The 25,621-nt window shown below is 35.2% G+C and overlaps 1 protein-coding gene across 1 annotated transcript in view; it reads right to left on the minus strand.

The window, feature by feature from the left end:
* Positions 1-25,337, minus strand: part of LOC124355233 (arrestin domain-containing protein 2-like) — a 41,549-nt gene extending 16,212 nt beyond the window's left edge. Inside the window, exons 1-5 of the mRNA XM_046806272.1 lie at positions 25,068-25,337; positions 18,529-18,642; positions 14,103-14,326; positions 6,643-6,825; positions 5,053-5,229 (exon numbers count right to left, since the gene is read on the minus strand). Coding sequence (XP_046662228.1) covers positions 5,053-5,229; positions 6,643-6,825; positions 14,103-14,326; positions 18,529-18,642; positions 25,068-25,185 — 816 coding nt within the window. The 5' untranslated portion in view covers positions 25,186-25,337. The remainder of the gene's footprint in view (positions 1-5,052; positions 5,230-6,642; positions 6,826-14,102; positions 14,327-18,528; positions 18,643-25,067) is intronic.
* Positions 25,338-25,621: the final 284 nt, after the last annotated feature.

The following is a 25,621-nucleotide window of genomic DNA, read 5'->3' on the forward strand; positions in this document are numbered from 1 at the left end:
AGTAACAATGATTGAGAATGGGAATGAAATAACAGAGTAAATAAATTTGTAAAACAAGTTAAGTACTATATGAAACTGGAAGTATGATTAAGGAAAGTCTATTAGCCCTTGCCTCTCTAGCGTTAAAATTAACTGTCAACTACAAATCACATAGGAATCCCAAAAAAAATAAATCTACATAATTAGGAACAATATCACTAATAACAGGGAAAGAATATAGATTCTATCTTCAGCCAAAGTCACAAACACGATGACACCTCTCCTCAGTCAGTTTTCCTACCTGACTTCTTCCGCTAGTAGTTCTGCTAGCGTATGAATTACAGGCACTGCATAGCTGTTGTACTATGTCTCATTTCACTGGCGTATGAGATTTGTTCGGTGGGTTCAAAATACTGGCTCTGCATTGTACTGATACCTCTCGGGAAAAGTTTGAACAATTTTAAACAACATTGTATACGTTTTTTCACAGTACATTTACTGGTTTACTGACAAAAGTTCTAGCTGAGTGAATTGTCAGCGAATATAAACAAACTAGTCAAGCCACTGTTACTCAGGTTCTTTGTACTTTTATTGTTATTTTCGTTGTAATAAAATTTTGATTTAGTTATTAATCTATTGTAAATATGAGGGTAAAGTATAAATAAAATAGTTTAATCAGTTTTAAGCCTTATTGTCAACATGAAAATACATAAATTTTATTACTTTGAATTAAGTTGCTAGGTTATAGTCTTGCACAAGAAAATATATAACTTAAGGGGGAAGTTCACCGCCAAATCGGTAAAAAATTAATTTTTTTTTTTATTTGCTTTTTTGTATATTTTGGTTCTATATTCAGTTCTGAACATAAAAATATAAAATATAAGGTCCTACGATTATTTAACCCTTTAAGTGCCAACGTCCGTATATACGGACATCAGCAATTTGTGCATAGAGTGCCAACGTCCGTATATACGGACGCCGGCCGTTTGTGCATAAAGTGCCAACGTCCGTATATACGGACGTCTCGTTTTAGGTTTTTTTCTTGCCTTGTGTATCAACCAATCAGGTTATACTTTTCCTTGTTGTAAAGCGGAACATCTGTTTTACAATGAGGACATATAGATTTTATTCGATATATCGAATGTTATATCGGTAATTACATCTGAACGTCTGTGCTGTGAAGAGAAGCAGACAGCTGACAGCACTGGTGCGTCTAATACCTCAGTTGGTTTTCATGGTTATGTTTGTTGTCAGTTTGCGTTTATTTTACTTAGACGTGTTTTCATTAGTTAATTTGTTTGTAATTGTTTATTTTTTCATTTGAAAATGAACAGAGAAACACCGAAATCGCCAGTAAGTGAAGGGACAGTTAGGCAACTTCTTGAAGAGGATTATATAAGTGATGATTTCGTGTCTGATGTTGAAAACATTGAGAGTGACGATAACAGCAGTGATATTTTTGCTGATGACACTGATGTTGACCCGGACTATGTCCCTGAAGATTCATTTGATCAACCCGGCCCTTCCCACACCGTATTAGGTAATCCTAGACTAACACTTAGCCGCTTTACCCGACCCCCTGTGTCGTCATCTAGCGATGATGAGGCTGATCCTAGGCCTAGTCCTACTCCACCACAATCTAGGCCTAGGGGAAGACCTAGGAAAAGACCTAGGAATGTACCAACTGATCAATCCAGTTCTGAAAGTGACTCAGAGGATGGTTCTGGGTGGGTAGATGTCGATGAAATAAATGACCAAGGATTCCAAAAGCCATTTGCCTTCGGAGAGGTTCCTGGGATCAAACATGCACCCCCAAGAAACTCTTCTCCCATGACATACTGGCAATTATTTTTCACTGTAGGATTGTTAGATATTTTTGTAAAATACACAAATCAATATGCAAAAAATTTTTTAGCCTACCATCAACAGTCCCTAAAACCCCACAGTCGTGCCAAAAACTGGAAACCCGTTAGCTTATTGGAAATTCAGGCTTTCATTGCTGTTTTGATAAATATGGGCCTAAAGAAACAACCAACAATTTATAGTTACTGGTGGACAAGCTCTTCGCAATACATACCATATTTTTCAAGGATGTTCAAACGAAACAGATTTCAGGCAATTTTACAGTTTTTCCATATGGTTGACACAACTAATCTCGCTAAACCTGGCCAACCAAATTACAATCCTTGTGCTAGATTCGACCCCTTAGTTGACCATGTAAACCGTTTATTCAAACATTATTTTACCCCTGATAAAAATATTTCTATTGATGAAAGCATCATTGCTTCTAAGGCTCACACACAACTTAGACAATACATGCCGAAAAAACACCACAGATGGGGTATTAAACTTTGGATGCTTTGTGACGCAATGACACACTATTGCTACAATTTTTTTGTTTACAGAGGATCGAAAGGAAGTGACAAAGACACTATTATGGAGAAAGGTTTAGGTTATTATGTTGTGGTGAAATTGTTGGAAATGGGAAATTTATTGAACAAGGGCTATCACATATTTATAGACAATTTTTTCACCTCACTCAAACTTGCAAAGTATTTATATACAAAATGTACAGCCCTAACAGGAACTGTTCGTTCCAACCGAAAAGGAATACCAAAAGATTTACTGCTAAAATTTGAAGTAGGAAAAACTAAATATAAGAGGAAAGATCATATGCTGATGGTTGGGTTTAGAGAAAAGCAGTCGCAAAAAAAACAAGTGATTCTATTGTCTACAGATGACAAAGCAGGACAAACTCAAAAAACCAAGAGGCGCGGCACAACATTAGTTATTAGCAATAAACCAAACATAATCAGGAACTACAATGCATTCATGGGAGGTGTAGATGGCAATGACCAAATGTTATGTTCCTATATGGATGACCGTAAGTCAATAAAGTACTGGAAAAAAGTTACCTTCAGTATTTTCAACCGTATTATTTTAAATGCATATATTTTATACAAGTTGAATACCGATAAACCATTGACCAGAATTTTATTTACTGTAAAATTAGTTGAAGAGTTATCGAAAGATTGGCTTCTACAGAAGGAAGGGAGAAATTTCACACCTCCTGAAACTCCAAGAACGGCCCAAGGTGGTGGTGGTGGTGACGCAAGCACACTGACCCCAGAGTCTTTTTTTGAAAAACTACCTCAAAAAAAAGAAAAAAAACTGTTGTATATGCATTAAAGCCAGTACGCAAGTTGGTGGCAAAAGGAAAAAAAGTACTTTTATTTGTAAAAAATGTAAAAAGGGGGTGCACCCTTTGTGCTACCCGTTGCACTCCTGCTAAAGCTTGCAGTTTTGAAACTTTTGTATATACTGTACATAGACCTGAAAATATATATATTAGATATTATTCTTCTCTAAAGTAACAATAAATATCACAACCAGCTGAAAAAAATATTTTTGGTTGCTACAGAAAAAAAATTGTTTACATAGTGGCTCAGTGATTGTGAAAACCAAAAAAACTTATGAAACGGAGACTTTTAAAAAAATAATTATAATTTCTATGTTTACGAATCAAATTGAGTGTGTGTTTTTTTTAATTGTTCACAAATAGATAGACTTTGATATAAAGTGATTTACAACTGTTCTGAGATTTTTTTTGTGAGGAGTTTTTCAGACCAAAGTTGGAAAATTCGAAAAAAAAAAAATTTCTAAAGGTGAGTTTTTTCAAAAGTTATTATTTTTAGTTTTTTATCTAGCCTAATATTATATTTTATGAAACAGTATATTATCGTCAACAATATAAACCAAATTTGGAGTGATTTGGTCAAGAAATAACTAAAATATCATTATTTGACTAAAACGCTACAAAATATGATAATTAGGCCCGGCACTTCTAACATACACATATGAAAAAATACCCTGGCACTCTATGCATGGCAAAAAATAAAGACCCTGGCACTGAAAGGGTTAAACTTTGAAAATAATATATTTTAAGTTCATAGTTTAGGATTGATTTTTCTGTTTTATACGTGAAAGTAGCAGTAGACAACATTTTGTCAGCATTTCTTTACGATTTATGTTTTTATTGTATCAAAACTATACTGTAATTGTAATTATATTTAGTACTATAAACCATTGTGCCAGCTTGTTATAGTTATTGGCTTTGTATTTGGAAAAGTGGGACAAGACAACTGTTTACAAACTAAACTGATCACAGCTGATTCTCTCTGCAGTTTGTTCTTTGTTGTGACATGTGACTGTAGTGTAAGTGCTTTGTTTACATCACATAGTTATATTCATTGTGTTTAGTGGCTGTTGTTATTTGTGCTAAAAGCTAAATGAAATCATCAATAATAGACTTATAGTGAACAGTTCATAGATTTATGTTATTGTTTCTATGACTTCAACACAACACAACATAGTCTAGGTTATGTTATCATAATTTTTACTGGTTTGTAGCTAGTTAGGTTATGAACTATGGGTCCAGTAAAGCAAAGAGAGGTGAAAAGACTAAGTAGTAAATCATTAAAAACTAAAGCTAAATCAATGGCTAAGTTAGCTAGTGAGAAACGATGGGTACACTGCTAAAGTACACTGTTTTGGTTTTTTTCTATTTCCGAAAGTTGTATTTTTTTACCTTAGAAATTACACAGCTCAGCTTCTACAACAGATAGAGTTATGATTCTTTTTTTTTTTTGTTTATTTGGTTCCCCTCTGTGATCTGTAGGATGGATTTAAAGAAAAAATAAACAGAACATATTTAAAAAATTAATTTATAATTTTTTCACAGAAAATCAAGCTTTTACATTTAAAGATATACAAGACTATTATTTACTATGATACAATGAAACCCATCCTACAGATCACAGATTATACCTTTAGGAACACAGAAAAAAACAGAAATTAATTATCATAAATAAATTTTTATCGGTACGGGATCTAGAAAACCCCTTGAAAAATATGGAAAACCAACCCCCCCACACTCATCACGGGAGTTAAAAAAATTACCAAATTTTTATTTGTTTCCACGCTTGTATGTAACAACCATACACAGTATAGAAATTTTAAATTTATAAATAAAGATTTTTGCCACAGTAGATGCCACCGTTAAATTGTGATTACCTTCAACTTATAAGAGACATGGAGATGTTTGTTATAAGTAGTTGGGGGCAGAGGGGGAATCCTCAGCATCTCGTCGTGCCACACCTGGACTTGTTGTGGCATCACACTGCCATGCTTTGTCTCTGAGACCACATGTTGTACTTTCACCGTGCGGTCCTCACACTTTATCTTCACTTTCTGTGGATAAAATAATCACAATATATCTAATAGTTTGCTCTAGTAACATATTAAGCACAGTTAAGTAGAGAATCTGCAGCATCTTGTCATGCCACACCTGGACTTGTGGCATCACACTGCCATGCTTTGTCTCTGAGACCATTGAGTATCATATTCGGGTGAAGGGGAGTAGTCATCCACATCTTGACACATGCAGACTTAAAGTTGTGGAGTACATGCATAAAATATTTTTACCAAGTTAACCTGAATAAAGATAAAAAATAGTGTACAAAATAAATGACAATCAATGTGCTTATAACTACTCCGATAACTCAGGTATTGTCTTGAGTAGACTGCAAGGAAAGACCTCAGAACAAGATATATTGATAAAATGTGGAAGACCAGGTCCATCCCGGCAATGTAAATGTTGAGAATTTTTTTTTGAAAATATATCTGGTTTCGTACATATATAAGAAACTTCATGCTAATGCAAGTGGACTTCTTTGCATACAAATTTATTCTGTGATGAGTGGTTTTTATTTCATTTGTAACTCTAGTATTATACTGATGTATTTGATTTTTTGGGCTCTTATTAAAGGTTAATGGAGACAAAACACCACTGTGCAAAAAATATACTGCCCATAAAATGTTTAAATTGTTAAGATCTCTAAATGTTTCTTCACTGAATCACGAGAACCATATCTTAGCACGACTTGTATTGACGTTCTTGGTGTTAAAGGATTTGGTCTAATGTATTTGTTTGCTGATCTATACAGCTAAAAAACTAAAACTAATTTATTGTTTGTTCATTGTATTTGTAAAGTATATTTATGGCTTTATTTTAAAAAGTGTGTTATCTTTAATACTGCAGAATAAAAGTAAAAGTAAAATAAAGATGTCTTATTTTAACAGGTGAAGGTAGGGCTAAGAAGCTCTATTACACTTAACCTGGGGACCACGGCTCAAAGGTGACTTCCGACCCACCACCAATGGCCGGCAAATCATGAATATGTAGAACATGTGGCTAATCGTTTATTATATCCATTGTGTTCATCTGGGGTAAAACTTAATCTAGACTTACATCACAATAACAAAGTATGGAAATTGACTCATGTTGCATTATGTTATTAAAAAACATTTTTTTATTCTAAACCACAGTTTATTTGTTTATCATCTTTATAATATATTTTATTCTTATAAACATATTGGTACATTTTATTTCGAGTACAATTTAATTTAGCTTTGACAAAGCTAAACTTAGCCCAGAACTCTACCAACCACTGATAGTTACTAAACATTTAGTAAGGCAACAATAAAAATTACAACTCAATATTCGTATATATGCTGAGCACATGAATTATTACTAGCTCTCTCTATATTAGTAATAAATCCATTTTTAAATACTTTTGTTACACTAAGTCAAAAGACTAGTACCTGAACAAGAGCCACTTGTACGAAACATAAAGGACAATTCTGAGCGTTGAAGATGACGGCATTGATCTTAATGCAGTCTCCCGGAACGTAAGCCCTAGGAGATATCTGGAGACAGTCATTGGGTTCCTGGCGTTGTAGACAACTGCACCCAGTTACTGGCAATGTATTGGCAATCTTTTCTTTCTGCAAGCAATGTTAATCAAATTCATCTAATTTTTATATTGAAAACTATTTTATTAAGACACTTTTAACCAGATTGATTAAGCGGAAGCTTCTGATTATACACTGGTGTAACCGCTCATATTAAAAAGTCAACACAAAACAAAATGAGAGCATTCTTTTTTCTTGTTTTCTTGTCTGTCTTGAGCTATCATCACAGTGATGGACAACGTCAAAAAAAATGAGTGCTGTTTTTTTGTTCTTTTAAAACTTATTTAAATTTTGTAACTTTTAGCAAGGATTTTGCTCATCACTACACAGGAATTTGTATGTGAGTTTTATTTAATATTATCTGTGAGGTAATTTCAAAGAATGTATAAGTTTACATAAGCAGCCTATGCAAGCTCAGACATTTCCAACTAATTGGATAGCCCAGCCTGATAAGCTATCAGCTGTCACCTGAACCCCCTTTAGTCACTTTTCAAACCAAATAAACAACTGTAACACTGTATTTAACCCATACAACGAGATCAATGGTGACGGTTTATGTCACCAGCTGTATTTGCAAGAAATTCAGTGATGATTTATCGCTATCATCTATTTTAAGCTCCTCAGTTTTTATCTCTGTGTCTTTTGATGTGTCAACGAAACATCGTGTATACTTAATAAATTTTCTATCTGTGATGATTGGTATATATATATATATATATATATATATATATATATATATATATATATATATATATATATCCAATACAGAATAAACTAAGATAACAAATAAATACCAACAGTGGGGCAGACTGCAGCCCAGCACTGCGAGTCAGAGGTCTGCGGTGTACAAACTTACGGTAAGACATTTATTTCACATGGAAAAAGATCGGTCCATCTGATACTTCATCAAATTCTTTCATCTGAACTTTACTTAATTTATTTCATTTTTAATCATTTTTGGGGGAGAGAAGCAAGCCTAAGAATACCACGATACTTCAAATTAATTTGCAGAAATTCTCCTTTTAAATTAGAGAAATAGTAGATTATAAGATGAGCTTCCTGAATATATTCCATATATGTAAAAATGTATGGATATATTTACATTTATAGAGGATCTATTTATGTACAACAATATATACTTAAAATAAAAATTAGCAATCGCCTGTTTTCCGCTGAATAGCTAACATCAGCGCATAGAACCAGGATACACGATGGGATTGACAAATGTAGACATAGAAATATGAACATCAATTTAAATATTATGAATAAATCACGGTACTTTTATTACTATTTATATTTCTCAATAGTTTTTATGCTTAGAGAACTAAAAAAAACACGTTTCACCAATTGGTAATTTGATTACTGCCGATCGTTTTTGTCCACGAATAGACTGAGTACACTCTCAACGATGCGCCAAAATAAATGTAATAAATACTAATTATGGCTCAAATATTATTTGTTAAACTATAGTAGTTTGTTACTTGGGTTATCTATTTATATTTTTTCACACAAAAAGTACAAAAATGTTTTAGAAATCAGTAATTTGCGTACTGACGATTACAAGTCATCCGGGAATAGAATTTTTTGGATTCGAGATTCAGCTTCCCCATATGAGCAGTATATATGTGAATTGTAGTTTTACAAGCATATTTAAGCACTTCTGTTGGTATCGGAATCGAGTGAAAAGATCCCCGAAATCAATATCGGAAACGATCCATCCCTACTACCAGGGACACTATAAAAACTTACGCATATCCATGCACGCTTTTCCAGATTCTCATCGTTGGCGGTAGCCCTGGTTAGAGTTCTGCGAAAGTATCGTGGCTCTCAATATATATCCCACTGACGGCTAATACATGAAGAATGCATCAGAAAGTTATCTGCTACGGAAGTTATCGAAGTGCGGTTAGTAGTTCGCGATCTGTAGAATAAGTACATAGACGCCAGTAAATCAAATCAAATTTTTTTTATTGCGACGACAAATATTTACATTGTATGGCAAACATCATGGTTTTTTTTAATTTCTAACATTCATACAACAATACACACTCACACATACATTTTTACAGTTACGCCTCTTTCAGCCATCGCCAATGCTACCCACTTAGTATAGCGGAGTCAATCTTCTAATTGGGCGGTCTCCCAGTCGAATGCCAAAAACTCACCTGCATTATAGAGTGCTTGTAACACCAAGAGGTGTTTAAGGCGAGTCTTTAACGCCTTAGGCGTTGCAGCATCTTTAATTGAATTGGGCAGTCTGTTGAGGAAATGAACACCCGACTGCGAGGGCAGGCGTTCATAAACCACCATTCTGTGTCTCCCAGTTCGGTAGTTAGCTCTCCCACGTGTCTCATACATGTGTGTCTTGGCCTCTAGTTAAGGCACATTTACTCATACAAAACAAGGTTGTTTCCAAAATGTAGAGGCACGGCAGAGTCAACAGCTGCAATTTCCTGAAAGCTTCCCTGCACGAATCTCTAAATTTGATTTTGGCGATTATTCAAATTGTTTTTTTTGAAGTCTGAATACTCTTTGGAACTCTGTGTTTGCGCAAGCTCCCCAAAGGGCCACACCGTAAGCCAGATGGGGGTAAATCAGTTCATAATACGCCGTAATCAGTATCTGACTCAAGCAGTATTTGACTAAAGATCTCAGGACAAAAATTCCAGAGCAGACTTTGGGGCAAACATAGTCAATATGCTCATTCCAAGTCAGCCCTCAATCAAGGTGCATTCCTAGGAATTTTGAAGAGCTGACTTCTTCCAGTGTGACGTCATCTAACAAAATAGCAGGCCCACACTAATTGCCTGTAGTGCGCAAGGCAAAATAAAAAACATTGGTTTTTGAAGAGTTTGTTGTAAGATTAAGGCTGTAAAAGTATTGGACACAGTTTTTTATATCAAAAAAAGCCTGTTGTTCCAAAATTTCACTTGATATTACATTGAAAAAGAGAGTCGTATCTTCGGCAAACTGCACTAATTTTCCATGCAGAAGCGATGATTTTAGATCGTTGACGTAAAGCAGGAAAAGCACAGGACTGAGGATGGATCCCTGAGGGACTCCGTAAATTATTTCTATTTGTTTGGACGACTTACTGGATATCTGGACAACTTGGGATCTGTGAGTTATAAACGAGCTAAGCCAATTAGGAGGCACGCCTCGAATACCGTGATACTCAAGTTTGTATAGCAGTATACAGTGGTCAACGCAGTCGAATGCTTTGGTCAGGTCTAAGAACACACTCACTGAGTGGTTACGACATTCAATTCCCTCTACAATCATATCGACAAGACTTACAACTGCATCTGTTGTCGATTTGCCCTTCCTGAATCCAAATTGTTCACTTGAGAGCTGATTGCATTTGTCGAAAAACCTGAGCATTCTTATAAGAAAGAGCTTTTCAAAAATTTTGCTCACCACTGGCAAAATTGAGACAGGCCGGTAGTTAGTGATTGAAGTCGGTCGTCCTTCTTGAAAATTGGCATAGGAGTAGGACTAATCAAGAAAAACTCCACTACACTTGTGTAGGCAACCATCAGATGATGCTCGGGAACCTACCTGTATGTTGATCTTCATTCATAATTTCACGATCCATGTCGCGTATAATCCGATGTTTCGAGATTAATAAAAATTCTTGATTCAAGGAGATGTCAAATTATGTCTATTTTATGTTCTTGGAGACGGAATAATTGATTTTGTAATTTTCCCAGTTCTCAGAAAAATTCTCGGCTTATTCCCGGTTTTTCCCCCGGTCCGTTAAATTCCCGGCTTATTCTCGGTCAGGTGGCCACTCTGTTTTTTCTTTCTTATAATATTTGTCAGTTTCCTTCATTGTTTTATAAGTTATAAATTCATGATGTTTTATTAATTTATGTTTAAAATAGTAAAAAAATAAAATGATATTGTACTAGTCAGCTTACATTACTTAAGTAGATAAATGGTCAAAAATACATTTCATGAATGTTTTATGGCACAAACCAAATTGGATACTGTAAAGTAAGTATATTAATTTTAAGAATTACAATTTGAACACAAGTAAAATCATACCAGCTTTAAAAAAAAGCTCTAAACGAAGCACTCAAACTCAATTGTAAACAAAATTGTACTTATTTGTAAACCTTGAACATAGTAATTTACTACAAACTGAGCCTAAAATAAATAATCTGAGGAACAACTCCTATCTAGAACTTGCGCCCATTTAGATTAGAGATCTTTACTGTCAGACACAAAACCTGCGCAACTTCTTGCCAATGTAAACGCACCAACTTTGGGGGGGGGAGGGGGAGAGAGATTTTGAAGTTCTGTTTTTCAAAGGGTTAAGGTCGACACAAAACCTGCGCAACTTCTTGCCAATGTAAACGCACCAACTTTGGGGGGGGGAGAGAGATTTTGAAGTTCTGTTTTGTATTATCAAAGGGTTAAGATCATGCTCAGTTATGACTACTATGTCAAGATATGACTGGATCAGATGGTGATTAAGTCGATCAATCTTATTTGCAAGACAGTCGACATTCTGGTGGAAAATTTGTATTCTTTAAAAGATGAGTTTATGAAGATTCCGCTTCCTTGTACTTTCTTTTTGACCTTGTTCCTCTGATCCATTTCCAAAAAAGAGTTCCTGGTTGCATAGTGTAAGACTGCCGGCTTAATGAGGTCCAGTATTTCCATTTCCACTGAGAGTGTAGATTTCCTTACTTGTAATTTTTACTCTTGTTCCATAATTCCCTACAGTGTTCAAATATATGTGGTTGTTAAAGAAATCCTCGAGATTTTCGTGAGGTTGGAGAAGAATTGCTGTTATCTGTGTTTTGACAGAAAGCATTCTTTCCTGCAGGCAGTTGTAAGACGCCAACAGATTTGGTCATCTGGTGTAATTGTTTGTAAGCCGGTATTTTATTTTGTCATTTAACTTATTAATTGTACACTTAAGTTGGTGAATTCCTTCTTGTTTTTCAGTAAGAGTCTGTTCTTGTTTTTCATCATGTTCTTCGAAGGGTTTTTGTAAATTTGAAATTTGTTCATAAAGCTACCTCTATGTTTAGCTTATGATTTGACTAATTAATTTTCTCTACTAGTTGTACATCTCTCTCTTTTAATGAAATTACTTCATTTCTATGCTCTTCATTGTCCAGTTCAACCCACCACTGGGCACAGTAAAAACCGATGTGCCACTTATATCTGGGCAACCTTATGGATGTGCAAGAGCGGCACATCACTAACCCCAAATGTAGAGAGATTCATGGGCAATTCAGTAGGTCTAGTCTACAGCAGGAGATAATTTTGGAGTTTGTGGGGTTAGTTCCCTAAGTATCAGAGGTTCTTGCTAGCCTACACAAGGATATTCCACCCCCTGCCTACTTTGATTGGAGAGGCTAGTTCAGAGCTGGCCTCCCCTTCTTCCGGGGAGACATGAATTTGAGATGTAGTGCCCTAATTCTTCCTCATGTATCTCGATAGGATGCGCCCCCTACTCCCTAACCTTACCCAGCCTGAATATCCTGTCACTCCGGAAGCAGTGCAAAGGTTTTTACAGGACTAAGTGCAATTTATAAGCTTCTTATCCTAAGAGAACAAAAAAAGCTCTTTATTGACTGCTGTTAAGCTAGTTAAATGTTGCTGAAGGATTGCATTATCCTTTTGGAGTTGTAACACCTTCCCTAAAAGTGAAGAACCTTTTTCAGGTGCCATTGTATGGCTTTTTTCTAAATCTTCATTATCATTGTTAGGGCTAACTTCCTGATTCTGAGGTGTATCTATTATCTGTGAGAGTTTTATATCAGTATCAGGCCAATTTGCAGCTTTTGGAGTAAAATTCGTATAATTATATATTGAGGTACTCTCTGACGCCTTTTGACATGGTGGCCTTTCCCAAGAGGAAATTACTTCTTCCTAGGTGGTTAATTCATCTTAATGAATATCTAAAATTCCTAAGCATTTTTATGGTATCACGTAAAGCAAGGGCCATGACACAATACTTTTTTAGAGTTCTGCAAACGGACCCATCACATAAAGAGCAAACTTCCATTCTGATTTCCCAATTGATTATAATGCGAGATCGAATGTACAACTATTCATAGAATAAACCGATGCCTCAGCAATGGTACGAGCGGTAAGCGAAGGGCAGTAAGCATTGACTTAAACTTTAATGTTTGTATCAAACATATAAAGAATGCTTGACACAGCCACGAAAAGACATGGGTAGGGTGGTACAACACATTACCGCAGATCCGCTGCCATTTCCTGATATTAAATTTTTCCACTGCTGCTTAGCCCTTAGCTCATTTTGTCATTGTTATGCATCATATTGGACCCAAATGCTCCCTTCTCGTCTTTACTTGCAGCAAGCCCACTATTTTCTTTTCAAAATGGTGTCATCAGGTCTGATATAAATCCAACTGACATTCTGGTGTACTAAGAAAACCGGTTTGCGTCTCTTATCAAACCGTCAAACAGATGATAATATTATCCAAACAGAACTCTTTTTCTGTTTATAGGGCGAACACTGTACATTTTATAGGCTTAGACAATCTATCTGACACATGCTTTTTTTAATGGTATAAGAATATGGTATAATGGTTTTTTAAATTTACAAATACGAGTCGAACAACTTTGTTCGGAGACCAAGAGTGTATAAAATTAAACACAAAAACATTGCTTATATCATGGGCACAACCGATGTGCCGCTTTACCGCTGGTATAATGGCCGAGGCCCGAGACAATAGGTCGGCCAACTGCAATTGTCTAATGCATTGTTACGTGTTGGGGGAGGAGGGGAACTTTCCGCAACACAGGGGTAGAACTAACTAGGATGAACTCCACTACTCTAATGGGGACAACATTGGATCAACCGTCGCCAAAAAAATCTCACGAACATATATCAATCTTCAGTCACAGTTTCAAAGACCTCGACGCATAAAATACTATGTTGAAAGATTAATCAGGTACTGATTCAAGGAGCATTCAAATTATTTCTGGATTCTATAAGTTCTTGGAGATGGAACAATTTTTTTCCCGGTGCGTTAAATTCCCAGTCGGATGGCCACCCTGTCGGTTGCCCAACCATGCTTAGATATTGTGTCTAACACATCTAACTGCGTTCAATTATGCATCTGATGAAACAATGAGAATACCTCTTCACCTAAATTGCACTACCTAAAATTTATTGTCTAAAGAATGTTCTTATATATTAGTAATGAACATGCCAAAATTATGTCTAAATTTGTCAACAAGGTTGTGTGTGATTAAGTATGAAACATACAAACATTTTCACAAACTTTTAAATTTATAACATTACTTCAACCTGTACCTACCCCAGCCTTGGGAATTGTATTGCAGTCCACCAGGCTAACAACAGAAATATTTGATTCAATGTTTACATTTTGAACAACACCATCTTGAAACTGCTCTTCCATGGTTGCATATAGGTAGTAAGTGATGCTGCCTTCTTTGAGAGAAACAGATGTTGGCAGATTCGAAGCAAGAGGAACCGCAAATTCAATTATTTGTTCATCGTCAGATTCACTTGCCAAAAGATCTGAAAAAGGACATTTTCTGTCAGTTCCAAACTGAATCATTATGTAAAAACCTTATGCATACCATTTAAATGTCTTACCATGTTAAGAATTTTTCATGTAATCAAAATGTAAGAAAAATAATAAATTTGTTTTGCTTTTCTTTTATTTACTTATATTCTACTTAATCTGCCTCCACTGTTCTGTATTTATTAAAAACAAAATGTGTATGTGTGTGTGTGTGCATATCTGAGGTGATTCGTACAATTTTAAAGTATATATCCAAAATCATGTTTGATTTAGACAAGACAATAAACAATATTCTTTATTAAAAATATCATTAAGATATGTTACAGTGTCGTTAACAAAATTCTTTAGTCAGTCAGGTTCATCATTCCATGAGAAGAACTCGTCCAGCGTGTAGAAAGCCTTGTCTTGTAGCCAACTCTGAAGGGTCTTCTTCATGGCTCTTGGATTGTGGTCCTTCAGATTTCAAGGAACTGAAGCAGTACCTCAAAATCCATATATTGGTTTAAACCATATATTCATTTTCCAATTATTTGAAGCTATTAGATCAAAATAACTTTTAGGTTTTGAACTAGACCCTAAAATCTAGTTGGAAAACAGTAAAAGAAAGTATCTCACTTGAAGTGCTAGAGTTATTACACACACAGTGTATGTATGTACATGTAACTTTTTAAGTAGGGTTTGAGGTCCAGTACATCGCACGAATCCATCATTACACTAACATCTTATATAAATGTTCAAGTGGATTTCATGGTTAACCCTCATTTTCTTACTTCCCCTACAAATAAAAACTCGTTTATCATTACGTTTTTATGCCAGAGCATCAGCAAGTGTCTAAAACCTCCTACATGTAGGCAGCTGCTATACTCACATCCTCCTTCATGATACAAACACAAAATTTCTCATATTTTATCTAGGTGAATTACACACACCAATTTTATGTAGGTTAGGTAATATTCACACTAATATTGCTGAGTGACCTGATAGTAGTCCTTGGTGTTGAAACAGCGGGTTTATCACTTGACTTTATAGAAGTATATGGTACTGATGGATGAAACTTAAACTGCTCCATTTTAATGTGTTTTTTAAGTGTTGATAGTAATTTAAATTTGTAACAATTATTATACTTATACAAAGTATTATTGATACATAATTATTAGAACTATTACATTTTATGATTAAAGTTGTCTATTTTAACTATAATAATAAAACTCAAAAGTTTAGTACTTACAGCAAATAGGCTTAATACTATTGCATTTGTAGTTTAAATCACAATATTTAGGCCAATTAATGTTTTACTGTTCAGTATATTTTTTAACACAAATAATTGATTAAAAATTTTTTCACTGAAAATAATAAAAACCATTTAAAAAAACCAAAATGGCTCTTGCTTTGAAACTATTGTATACAGTCAAGTTTACTGGTTTATGCTATAATAGTTTATTTGGGTAGGGATAGTTTTATAATACTATATAAACCTAAGACACTGGATAGAACAGTCGAATGGGGTTAAATACAAGGTTCAGAGGGGAGAGGTGGTTATCAAGTTCAGCTCAGACCCGAGTTAATGTAAGAAACAAATGCTGAAGCAAATAAGGGATCAACAGGCATTCATCATTGCCAACTCGGAAACAAAAGGACATACAGGGAAAGCATCAGCATTTGGTTTAGGATGACTGTCCCCAAACTTAAAATGCTGCTAGTTTGACTCAAGCTCGAAACTAAGGAACGCTGGAGCCAACATACGTCATGTTGACCCAGCAACCTCAAAAAGAACGATAAATTAAATAAAAACTAAACGCAAACAAATGAGCACTTGGTTTAGGATGACTGTCCCCAAACTTAAAATGCTGCTAGTTTGACTCAAGCTCGAAACTAAGGAACGCTGGAATCAGCTTACGTCAAGCGACCCAGCGGTCTCAAAAAGAAAAGATAAGTTCAAATAAAAATTAATCTTGTATTCCTTATTACTCGTAAAATATCCAATCTTATTCATCTGCTGATTTTCCAGATCGAAATATTTCCCAATATAAAATAAACTACCTAATAGCGTTCTACGTACTGTATATAACTTATTAAACCTTTCTTTAGAGGTTCTGTATTTTGCTAAATCTGTGTCAAAAGGCAAGTTAAGACTAGCAAAATGAATATAAAATACAGCTGGACTGATATAATGTCAATTTCATATTAGATTAACTTATTTTACATTACATTTTTTTTAATCGGTAACATAGTACACCTATTGCTACTTTAATATTATTCAGAGGCCACTATTTTTGGAACAGTTTTTCTCACCGGGGCCAAAAAACTATATTATTAGAAATAACAGACTTTATTTTACTTATATATCATTATGACAATCGGTTCTTGTTCTGTGCCTCCTAAAAGGAAGAGATGCCGGTGAGAAGTAGGCCACTCTGTCCATATCTAATTCTTGTTACATAAGTAGGTAAAAGTTTAGGTTATCAAAAATTTGTTACTACAGTGGAACTTGGATAATTCGAATCTCAAGGGACCAATAAAAAAATTCGAATTATCCAAAAATTCGAATTAAAAAAGTTAAGAATTAAATAATGGCACTTCACATCTTTGATGAAAACCTTTATTGAAAATAACATGAATAGTTGTAAATGTATGTTTTCCTGTGCATTCCTACCAAAGCAAAGTATGGTAAAACAATGCAAAATTGAATCATGAATTATCTAAAAAATACAAAATTGCATTATTTGTTTTTGATAAAAGAAAATAAGTTGAATGGTGATAAGGAACATTATACAGTACAATATTATTTAATTCTTTCGAAATAAGTCGGGAAATCTTCACTTGTTTTCTAAAGTTGTCATTCGGAAGTGACAAAAGATTCTGCCATATTCAATGAATTGAAAATAGACTCACTTACGTCATTTTTACTTTCAAAAATACGTCTAAGTTCCATGATGTGATGTGCTGCTTCGGCCGCACTCGGAACTTATTCCGCCCCAACTGATGACTTGCCGTCTTCGTCACCCGATGCCATGTCGCCATCTTGTTTATTGTTGAGCACTTAAGCGATGATCTCCGCGTCTGTTATCTCACCACATACTGCAACATCTTCATCCACGTTGACAAAATCTTCAAACGAGATGGCAGGGTCAGTAATGACGTCCTCCCAGCCGTCAACTGAAGGTACCGCTTCCGCTATAATGTCGTTGGCTCTTTCGCCGCCGTCCTCCTTTTTTACACAAAACCAGCTTTTTTAAAGCAATGTTTGATCGTTTCGGGCGTTACTTTGTCCCAAGCTTTCTTGCACATGCGAGAGGCTTGAAGAATGTCTAACTTGATTTTTAGGGCGTTGCTATCTTTAGTTCAGTATGTACTCAACCAATAAACGTCTGTAAAAACTGTTTTAGATTTGTTATGATCCCCTGGTCCATAGGCTGGACAACCGAAGTCACATCTACAAAACAATAGGCGCGGAAGGATAGGGCCGAGCCGGCCGGCCGGGCGGGAGGGTGGCTAGATCTGTGTCCAATGGCCTTGCGATTAGAAAGAGTGCAGCGTCTTTTTGTGGGTTCGAATAAAAAGTTCGAATTATCCAAAATAAACTTCGAATTAACCACGATATTTTTGCATTACTTATATAGAAAATGCTAGGGACCAATATAAATATTCGAATTAAAGAAGATTTCGAATTATAGAAGTTCGAATTAGCCAGGTTCCACTGTAGTAGTACAAACGTTAAATATAACTTTTACGAGCGCTTAAGTGATCTGAACTTGAAATTGGGTACTATCTTATCTAGAAGGATGTTTCTCTTTTTCCGCAAGACATGCAGGCACCACCGATACCCGCACTGATGGCCAGGGAGCATTTCCAATTGGTACTTTTTCCATACGTATACTTATAATACATACAATTTTTTTACCCACTTACATAGCTTAATATCAAAAAGTACATATGAACAGAGTGGCCTCCTCGCTGATATTGCTTCCTTTTAGGAGGCACAAAACAAGAACTGATAGTCAGGATGACATGTAATTTTCACAGTAAGTCAAATGAATAATGTTCTAAAATTTTGTTTTTTTTTAGGTTCCCAGTAAGCAATGCTATTACAAAATAGTGGCTCCAGATAATACCAAAGTAACCATCAATTTTGTGTATAACGGCCAATGACTGATACATTAAGACAAACTATATCATTTTTACTTCAATAGCTTACCTGAAGAATTAAAAATTTGTTCTTCACTTGAGTAAAATGGATGCTCAAACGTAGTAGGGTTTCCATTCTCATCAGCTTCAATGTTAATTTTTCCAACAATTCCGATTTTAATCCCTGCAAAACACAATACATGGTAGGTTTTAAAGTCTATGTTTAACAGATGACTGTGCTGAGATGTTTCATTGTAGGGAACAAACATTATAATATTAGTCATTTTAAAACACAGGGAGGTTTAAAATATTTGAGAAATTATAACCCTAGAATTGGTATAAGTAATTGCCTATAGTAGTGCATAATGTTAGGTATACTGTGACTGTAGTTTTGTAGTAACTATTTGAATCGGAACTAATTCTCAAAATATAACACGTTATACATCATTTTCTTCACAAGTTGTCAAAAAATGTGAACATCAAAATGTCATAAGGTTTTATTTACAATTTTGTATCATTAACTTTTGTAAGTAGGAAAAAGAACTTCTAAATTCAATCTTATAATAAATAATTTTAAGTGTACACAGCAACCAATCTTAAATATACATATTGTTCCATATATTATGCTGATTTCAGAAATATTAGTTAGTACCAATTAATTTTGAAATAGTACATAGTAGATAGGTCTTCAGTATTGCCTCTTTCAAAATTTAAAAAGTAAGTTTATCAGCAAACCGTTATGATCAGAATAGAGAAAATTTAAAATTTTACAACTTACCTCTGTATTTTTGGGGCATCATAACATTATCCAAACAATTGTTGCCACGGGTGGGAAGGCAATTAAGAAAGTGAAAATTGTGTTAGACGCAGAATATTTTGAAATTGTTTTGAAAGGTTGTTGTTCAGGGTGAGGTCAAAATTTTTATTGAAATCTCCTCCAATAATAGAAATATAATTAGACCAACAAGAAAGAAAAGTTAACATCTATCAAAATTTTCAAGAAACATAATTGGGTTCTCAGAAGGTGAATGATACACTGAAACAAAATTACGCTCAGGTTGTCTCTATAAAGACTACTGCAGTTTCCATATCAATTTCGGAACAAAAATTACTCAAGTAGCAAATTCTAACTTGCATGTTATTTTGAGTGAGGATCAGGGAACCTCCCTAATATGGTCAGTTCTGCTGAAAACACTGCTACAAGTAACCATCCGGAGAGGCTCGATTTGTTCCATCATTTTTGAGCCAGTGCATTGTTAGGCCTATGGCAGAAATGCTATTACTTAATATAAAGCTCTTCAACAATTTACTTGAATATTTAGAAACAAAGATGGATTTACTGAGCTACTAGTGTTACAACTACAGCTAAACATTAGGCTATTGTGCAAGTTTATTAGCTGGACCAATTTGTGATCTGTTTAATACATCACTGGTCATTGTTTCAAGTCGGCATACATTGTTCCCGTTCATAAAACAGGACCTATTAATTGTTAATTAAAGACATATCATTTTGTCAGTTATGTCCAAAGTTGTCAAAGACCTCTTCTTTGGCTGCATCAAGCTCAACCAAGCATAATCTGCTCTCAGCAGCATGGTTTCACTGGCAGAATGTCTACCATATAAAACTTAGCACTTTTTCAATCAGATTCAAGAAGATTTTGTCTTTGATCGTCAGTTGGATACAATTTATCTAGATTTCTCTAAGGCATTTAACACAGTGGATCACACTCTTCTTAAAAAAAAAAATGCTTGTCCAAGGTTTTGGAAACATCGAATTTAAGTGGTTGACGAGTTACCTCTCAGACCAGCGACTATATGTCTAATCTGTGTCAGCTATTTCCTCTGAATTTGTTTCTTGCTCGGAAGTTCCTCAGAGACTGTTGCTTGGATCATATCTTGTCTCACTTTTCATAAATAATAATAATCTCTTTATTGCATTCTTTTAACAATTTTTACATCGTATCGCAATCGTCAATAGTTTGTCAATTTACACAATATTATCTACACATTCACGCAACCTCATACTCACAATTCATACGATCATTCAAGACACAATCGCATTAACCTCAGATCCAGCACTCTCAAATATCCCAGCGGCTTATCATGAATTCATCAACAGAGTAGAAAGCCTTGGATACCAATAGGAGTTTGAGACGCGTTTTAAATTGATTTTGATTATTGGAAATTTCAATTTCTTCAGGGAGCCTGTTGATTAATCTGACACCAACTTCTTGCGGTAGATGTTGTGGTAATGTCAATCTGCGTTGATGAGCTCGAAAGTTGTCCCTGCCTCTAGTTTCATATTGATGAACGTCACTGCCACGAATCAAGGTGCACCTTGATCTGTAGTACATGATCACCTCAAAAATATAGAGACAGGGCAAAGTCAGCAATCTCAACTCCCCGAAAGATTCCCTACACGACTCTCTGTAATTCAAATTTTCAATGATTCTGACAGCTTTTTTCTGGAGTCTAAAGATGCGCTCCATTTTGTTTTTTGCACAACTTCCCCAAAGTCTTATTCCATACGCAAAATGAGGATGGATTAGGCCATAGTAGGCCATTCTTAAAACACCTGAGGAACAAAATTTTGCTAGATTGCGCAGAGCATAAATAACTGAGGTAACATGATCGCTCCAGGTCAGTCCTTCGTCCAGAATTATTCCCAAAAACTTTGTGGAATTATTTTCTTCGAGAAGGTTGTCGTCCATAAATACAGCCGGACGCACGACTCGATCATGCTGACGTAGGCCGAAATTTACTACAATTCTACAATTTTTTTTGACTGATTTGTTTTTAGATTCATTTCAGTGAAATACTGAATCCATGTGTTCAGTTCCATAAAAGAGGTGATCTTTCCAATTCTTGTATTGATTTACTTTTAAAACAAAGAGTCGTGTCATCAGCATATTGAACCAGTTTTCCATGCTGGATAACTGAATTCAATCCGCCGACATAAATCAAAAACAAGAGAGGCCCGAGGATAGAACCCTGAGAAACACCGTGGGCTATTTTAATTTTGTTTGAAATGACGTTCGAAACCTCCACGCACTGATGTCGATCCTTAAGGTAAGAACCGACCAATAAATGCGAGAGAACCCGAATGCCACATTTCTCCAACTGGTGCAATAGTGTCTCGTGGTGCACGGAGTCAAAGGCTTTGGACAGATCGAGAAATATGCTAAGCACATGTTCTCGCCTATCCAGACCATCGACAACATTGTCCAACAGATTGTTCACAGCGTCAATTGTGGATCTGTTTTTTCTAAATATAAATTGCTCTGCATTCAGAATTTCGAATTTTTCCAGAAAGCTTTCAAGCCTTTCGTAGAAAAGTTTTTCAAAAATTTAGCTGAAAACTGGAAGAATTGGGATTGGACGATAATTGCTTGTGAGACAAGGATCGTCCTTTTTGAAAATTGGGGTGATCTTGGCCGTCTTTAAAAGAGATGGAAAACTTCCAATCTTCCATGAAAAATTGATCAATTTTGTTAGAGGACTCAAAATATGCTTGAAGCAGCGTTTGAGTAGCCACACTGACATCCCATTGGCGTCACTGGTCTTTTTTGATTTTAGTCTCTGTATGACACGAGCTACCTCCTCCTTACACACAGGAGCCAAAGCCATGGGCGCAACAGGTACCCCAGTCTCTCCTCCGTGAGACTGAGGATTCTTAAATGACAAATTTGTAAAAGCAACGGTTGAAAAGTATTTATTAAACTCATTTGCCACTTTTAATTTATCTTCAACAATTTCATTATTAATTTGGATTGCAATAGATTTGGAACACTTGTTGGAACTTCCATCTCGAGAAAAGTTATTAATTATTTTCCTAGCCGTTTTATAGAAGAATTAGAGCCTTTCTCGAGATACAAGAATTCCTTTAGTTATCCATGAACCTTGCAGCTTTTTACTGTTTTTTGTTTTCCTGAGCGGGCATGCAACATCCAGATAGTGACTGAAGGTATCACTAAATGACTGATACATGTCGTCGACATTTCCACACCCGCTCAAAAACGTCCAAGACTCAGTTTTTAAACATCTATTCAGGTGGCAAATGTTTTGGGAAGTAAGTGCCCTAGTAATTTTGAATTTTGGAATAATTTTGAATAAATGATCTCCCAGAGGCACAGGGGAATTCATATCTTTTCACTGACAACGTGAAGATTTTCTCTATCATATCTATAGAAGACAACTGTCTATGAATTCAGGAGGATCTGTATAAACTTGATCGCTGGTGTCAGGTCAATAGAATGAACCTCAATACTAACAAGTGTCAAGTGATAACCTATCACCGTTGCCACTCTCCAGTAATATTTGGATATATATTACTTAGTGAACCCATAGCTCGCGTTCAGGAATTAATGGAACTAGGCGCCATATTGACACCCTCATTAAGCCCTGAATCCCTAAAGATTTGCGGTAGAGCAAAGAGAATGCTTAGTTTCGTTCTCTGCTTCTCAAGAGACATTAAAGTGTTTTGTACTGTGCCAAATACTTGAATGTGGCTCACCAGTGTGAAATCCTCATAAGAAATTCCTTATTGAGGAACTGGAGGCTATTCAAATATTTGTCCGCGTGAGGTAGGTGTCAGGAAGGGGTTTCCCTACAAGCAAGGGTACTTTGGGATTATACCGACCACACCCAGACATGAATCGTTATTTGAAATTTTGCTTCTAGTGATTACTAGATTAGCGTATAGAACGATATTTCGTCAATATAAAACAGGAATTGTCTTATCACAAACCCCTCCCCATCCTCAGACAGAGGTCAAAGTCGAACGGTCTAGTAGATAACGTGATTGCAGTCTCCTACATTTCTCCAAACACAAAAATTCAACAAAAACAAACATTACCAAAAAAAAAACAAAACTATTTATTGAAAAAAAACACACAAAACTTGTTTTTATTCTTGATCACACTCCGCCACCCAAAATGCAAGTGCCTCCGGCCATCAGCGCGCACCAGGGGTGCTGCTGAAGCCCGCGCTGATGTCAACGAAAGAAAAACATCTCTCGAGATAGTACCTATCAGTAAAATATCAAATTCTAGAGGGGCTGATCAGAAATATAAATTGAATTGTAATGGAAAGGCAATTATGTACTGTGCACAAAACTTAAATAATCATGTGATGCCGCGCGGCCTGCCGTAATCGGGATTCTCGAGAAAGATAAGATAACAGCGACAAAAATACTGATCACAATACCTGGAAATGCTTGTTGATTGATGTAATTTTGTAATTAAAGAGTTGTTTTTTTTTCGTTCTATCATGTTTGTTTCTATAAATTTATATTTTTCTGTTCTTCATACTGGTGTGGTCGGTATAATCCCAAAGTATCCAAGCAAGTTTCTTTGAAGACCTGTCTCAAGATAAGGACTTTGGATAAGGAAATGGCTTTGCCCTTTTGTGAACCGCCATTTTTCTGCTGATGTGCTACTACATAAGATCCTCAATGGCAAGGGATATATATATATATATATATATATATATATATATATATAATTTAGGGAAGATTCAAAATTTGGAAAAAGTAATCAAAAATTTTCAAACTTGATAAAATGTATAAATGTACCCACATACGTTGCACATCTCATTATTGATTAGTTAATATTAACTATTTCGTTATTGGAAAGACTTTCTGCATTAAGTAGGCCTACATTCCAAAATAAAAATGTGCTTTGTGTTTTCGCATCGTCATTAGCCATTTTGTGTTAGCATCTTTACCAGTGGTTTATTTTTCGTGGTTCGCTGAAAACAATGGAATTACCTTAGAGTGATTTTCTAATTGAACCCGTCATCTAGAAGTGTAATGGGGATTCACTTAAGTTTTTCAACAGCAATGCAATTAAAAATTCACAAATAGGTCAATTTTTTGTGGGACATAAGAGTTTTGAAAGGATTTTCATTGTGTAATAGATGTGGTGGCCATTGTAGCCGAGAGCAGTATCCTCCTTTACACAATACATTTTATATATTGCTATTAATTTCATTTCTTTATTATATCATTAATTTGTTATTTTAATTATGTTTGAAATGTTATTACTTTAATTCTTGTGTTGGCTGGTTAGCCTCTGGGTAGACAACTATTCCAGCGTCGAATTATTATTAAGGAACGTTTTGAAGGGCGGAAAAGGCACTCAAGTGATCTTAGCTCAATTTAGCTTGTTATCACCCCACCCAGAAACCTCGATACCCTAGATTGTTGGACCATTCGGGATATAACCTAAAATTTCTAACATAAAAGTTCAAAAATATTACTGATGGCTAGGGGCGTTTTCGTTGTAATTTCTGTCATTATTTAAACTTTCCTACCTTTTATATCTAATTTACTGTACTAGTATCCTACACATTTATTTTCTTATTTAGGCCTAAATTGAAATTTTGGCAAATAGTGTAAAGTGGCTAAAGTAAATAATTTGACACTTTTTATTACAGTTAGACCTACAATGATTGTTTAGGTACTATCTTCATACAATATATTCAATTTATTTGCCAAAAATTTTTATGTTCAGAAATAGATTAGGCCCAAACATAACCATATTTTTTCCTAATTCAGCACGTTTTCAGGCATAGGCTATAAAGTAATAAAGTGTGAACTACTTAACTTACTGTTGATTTTTACACCATTTAATGCATACACTTTTAATACTCCTCTTGCATTTTTTCCAGAAATGAACAATTTACCAAAACTTGTAAACATAAAGTTCAATCTTAACTGTTTTGCCATTATAAATACTATTGTTTACAAAATTACTTGTGCAAAATAATGAATATTTCATTAAAATTATAGCTAATGCAATGAAATACTGTTTAACTTCAAACCCCTAAAATAACAACAATCTGAACAACCTTACAAATTTTATTAATGTGCGGGCGGGAACTGGGTCCTGGGAACTGCTTTTACTTCTTCTTTTATTACTTACATGACTGTGAGTCATAGCGTATAAATTAATTTTACCACCCTCCCCCCTGACTATCATACTGGGTTTACCTTTTCATCCTTAATAAATTATGACTATCATTATGAGTATTAAACTGGGGACTGAGGTTTAATAGTGTATGGAAGCGGCCGAACTTCTGGTTTAAGAACTAGGCCGAAAAGCCGCGCAATCAGTGCACATATCATGTCATGAGACTTACAAAAACCTTACGGACGACCAGAT

Source organism: Homalodisca vitripennis, chromosome 2 (genome assembly GCF_021130785.1).
Source record: "Homalodisca vitripennis isolate AUS2020 chromosome 2, UT_GWSS_2.1, whole genome shotgun sequence".
Classification (NCBI taxonomy): domain Eukaryota; kingdom Metazoa; phylum Arthropoda; class Insecta; order Hemiptera; family Cicadellidae; genus Homalodisca; species Homalodisca vitripennis.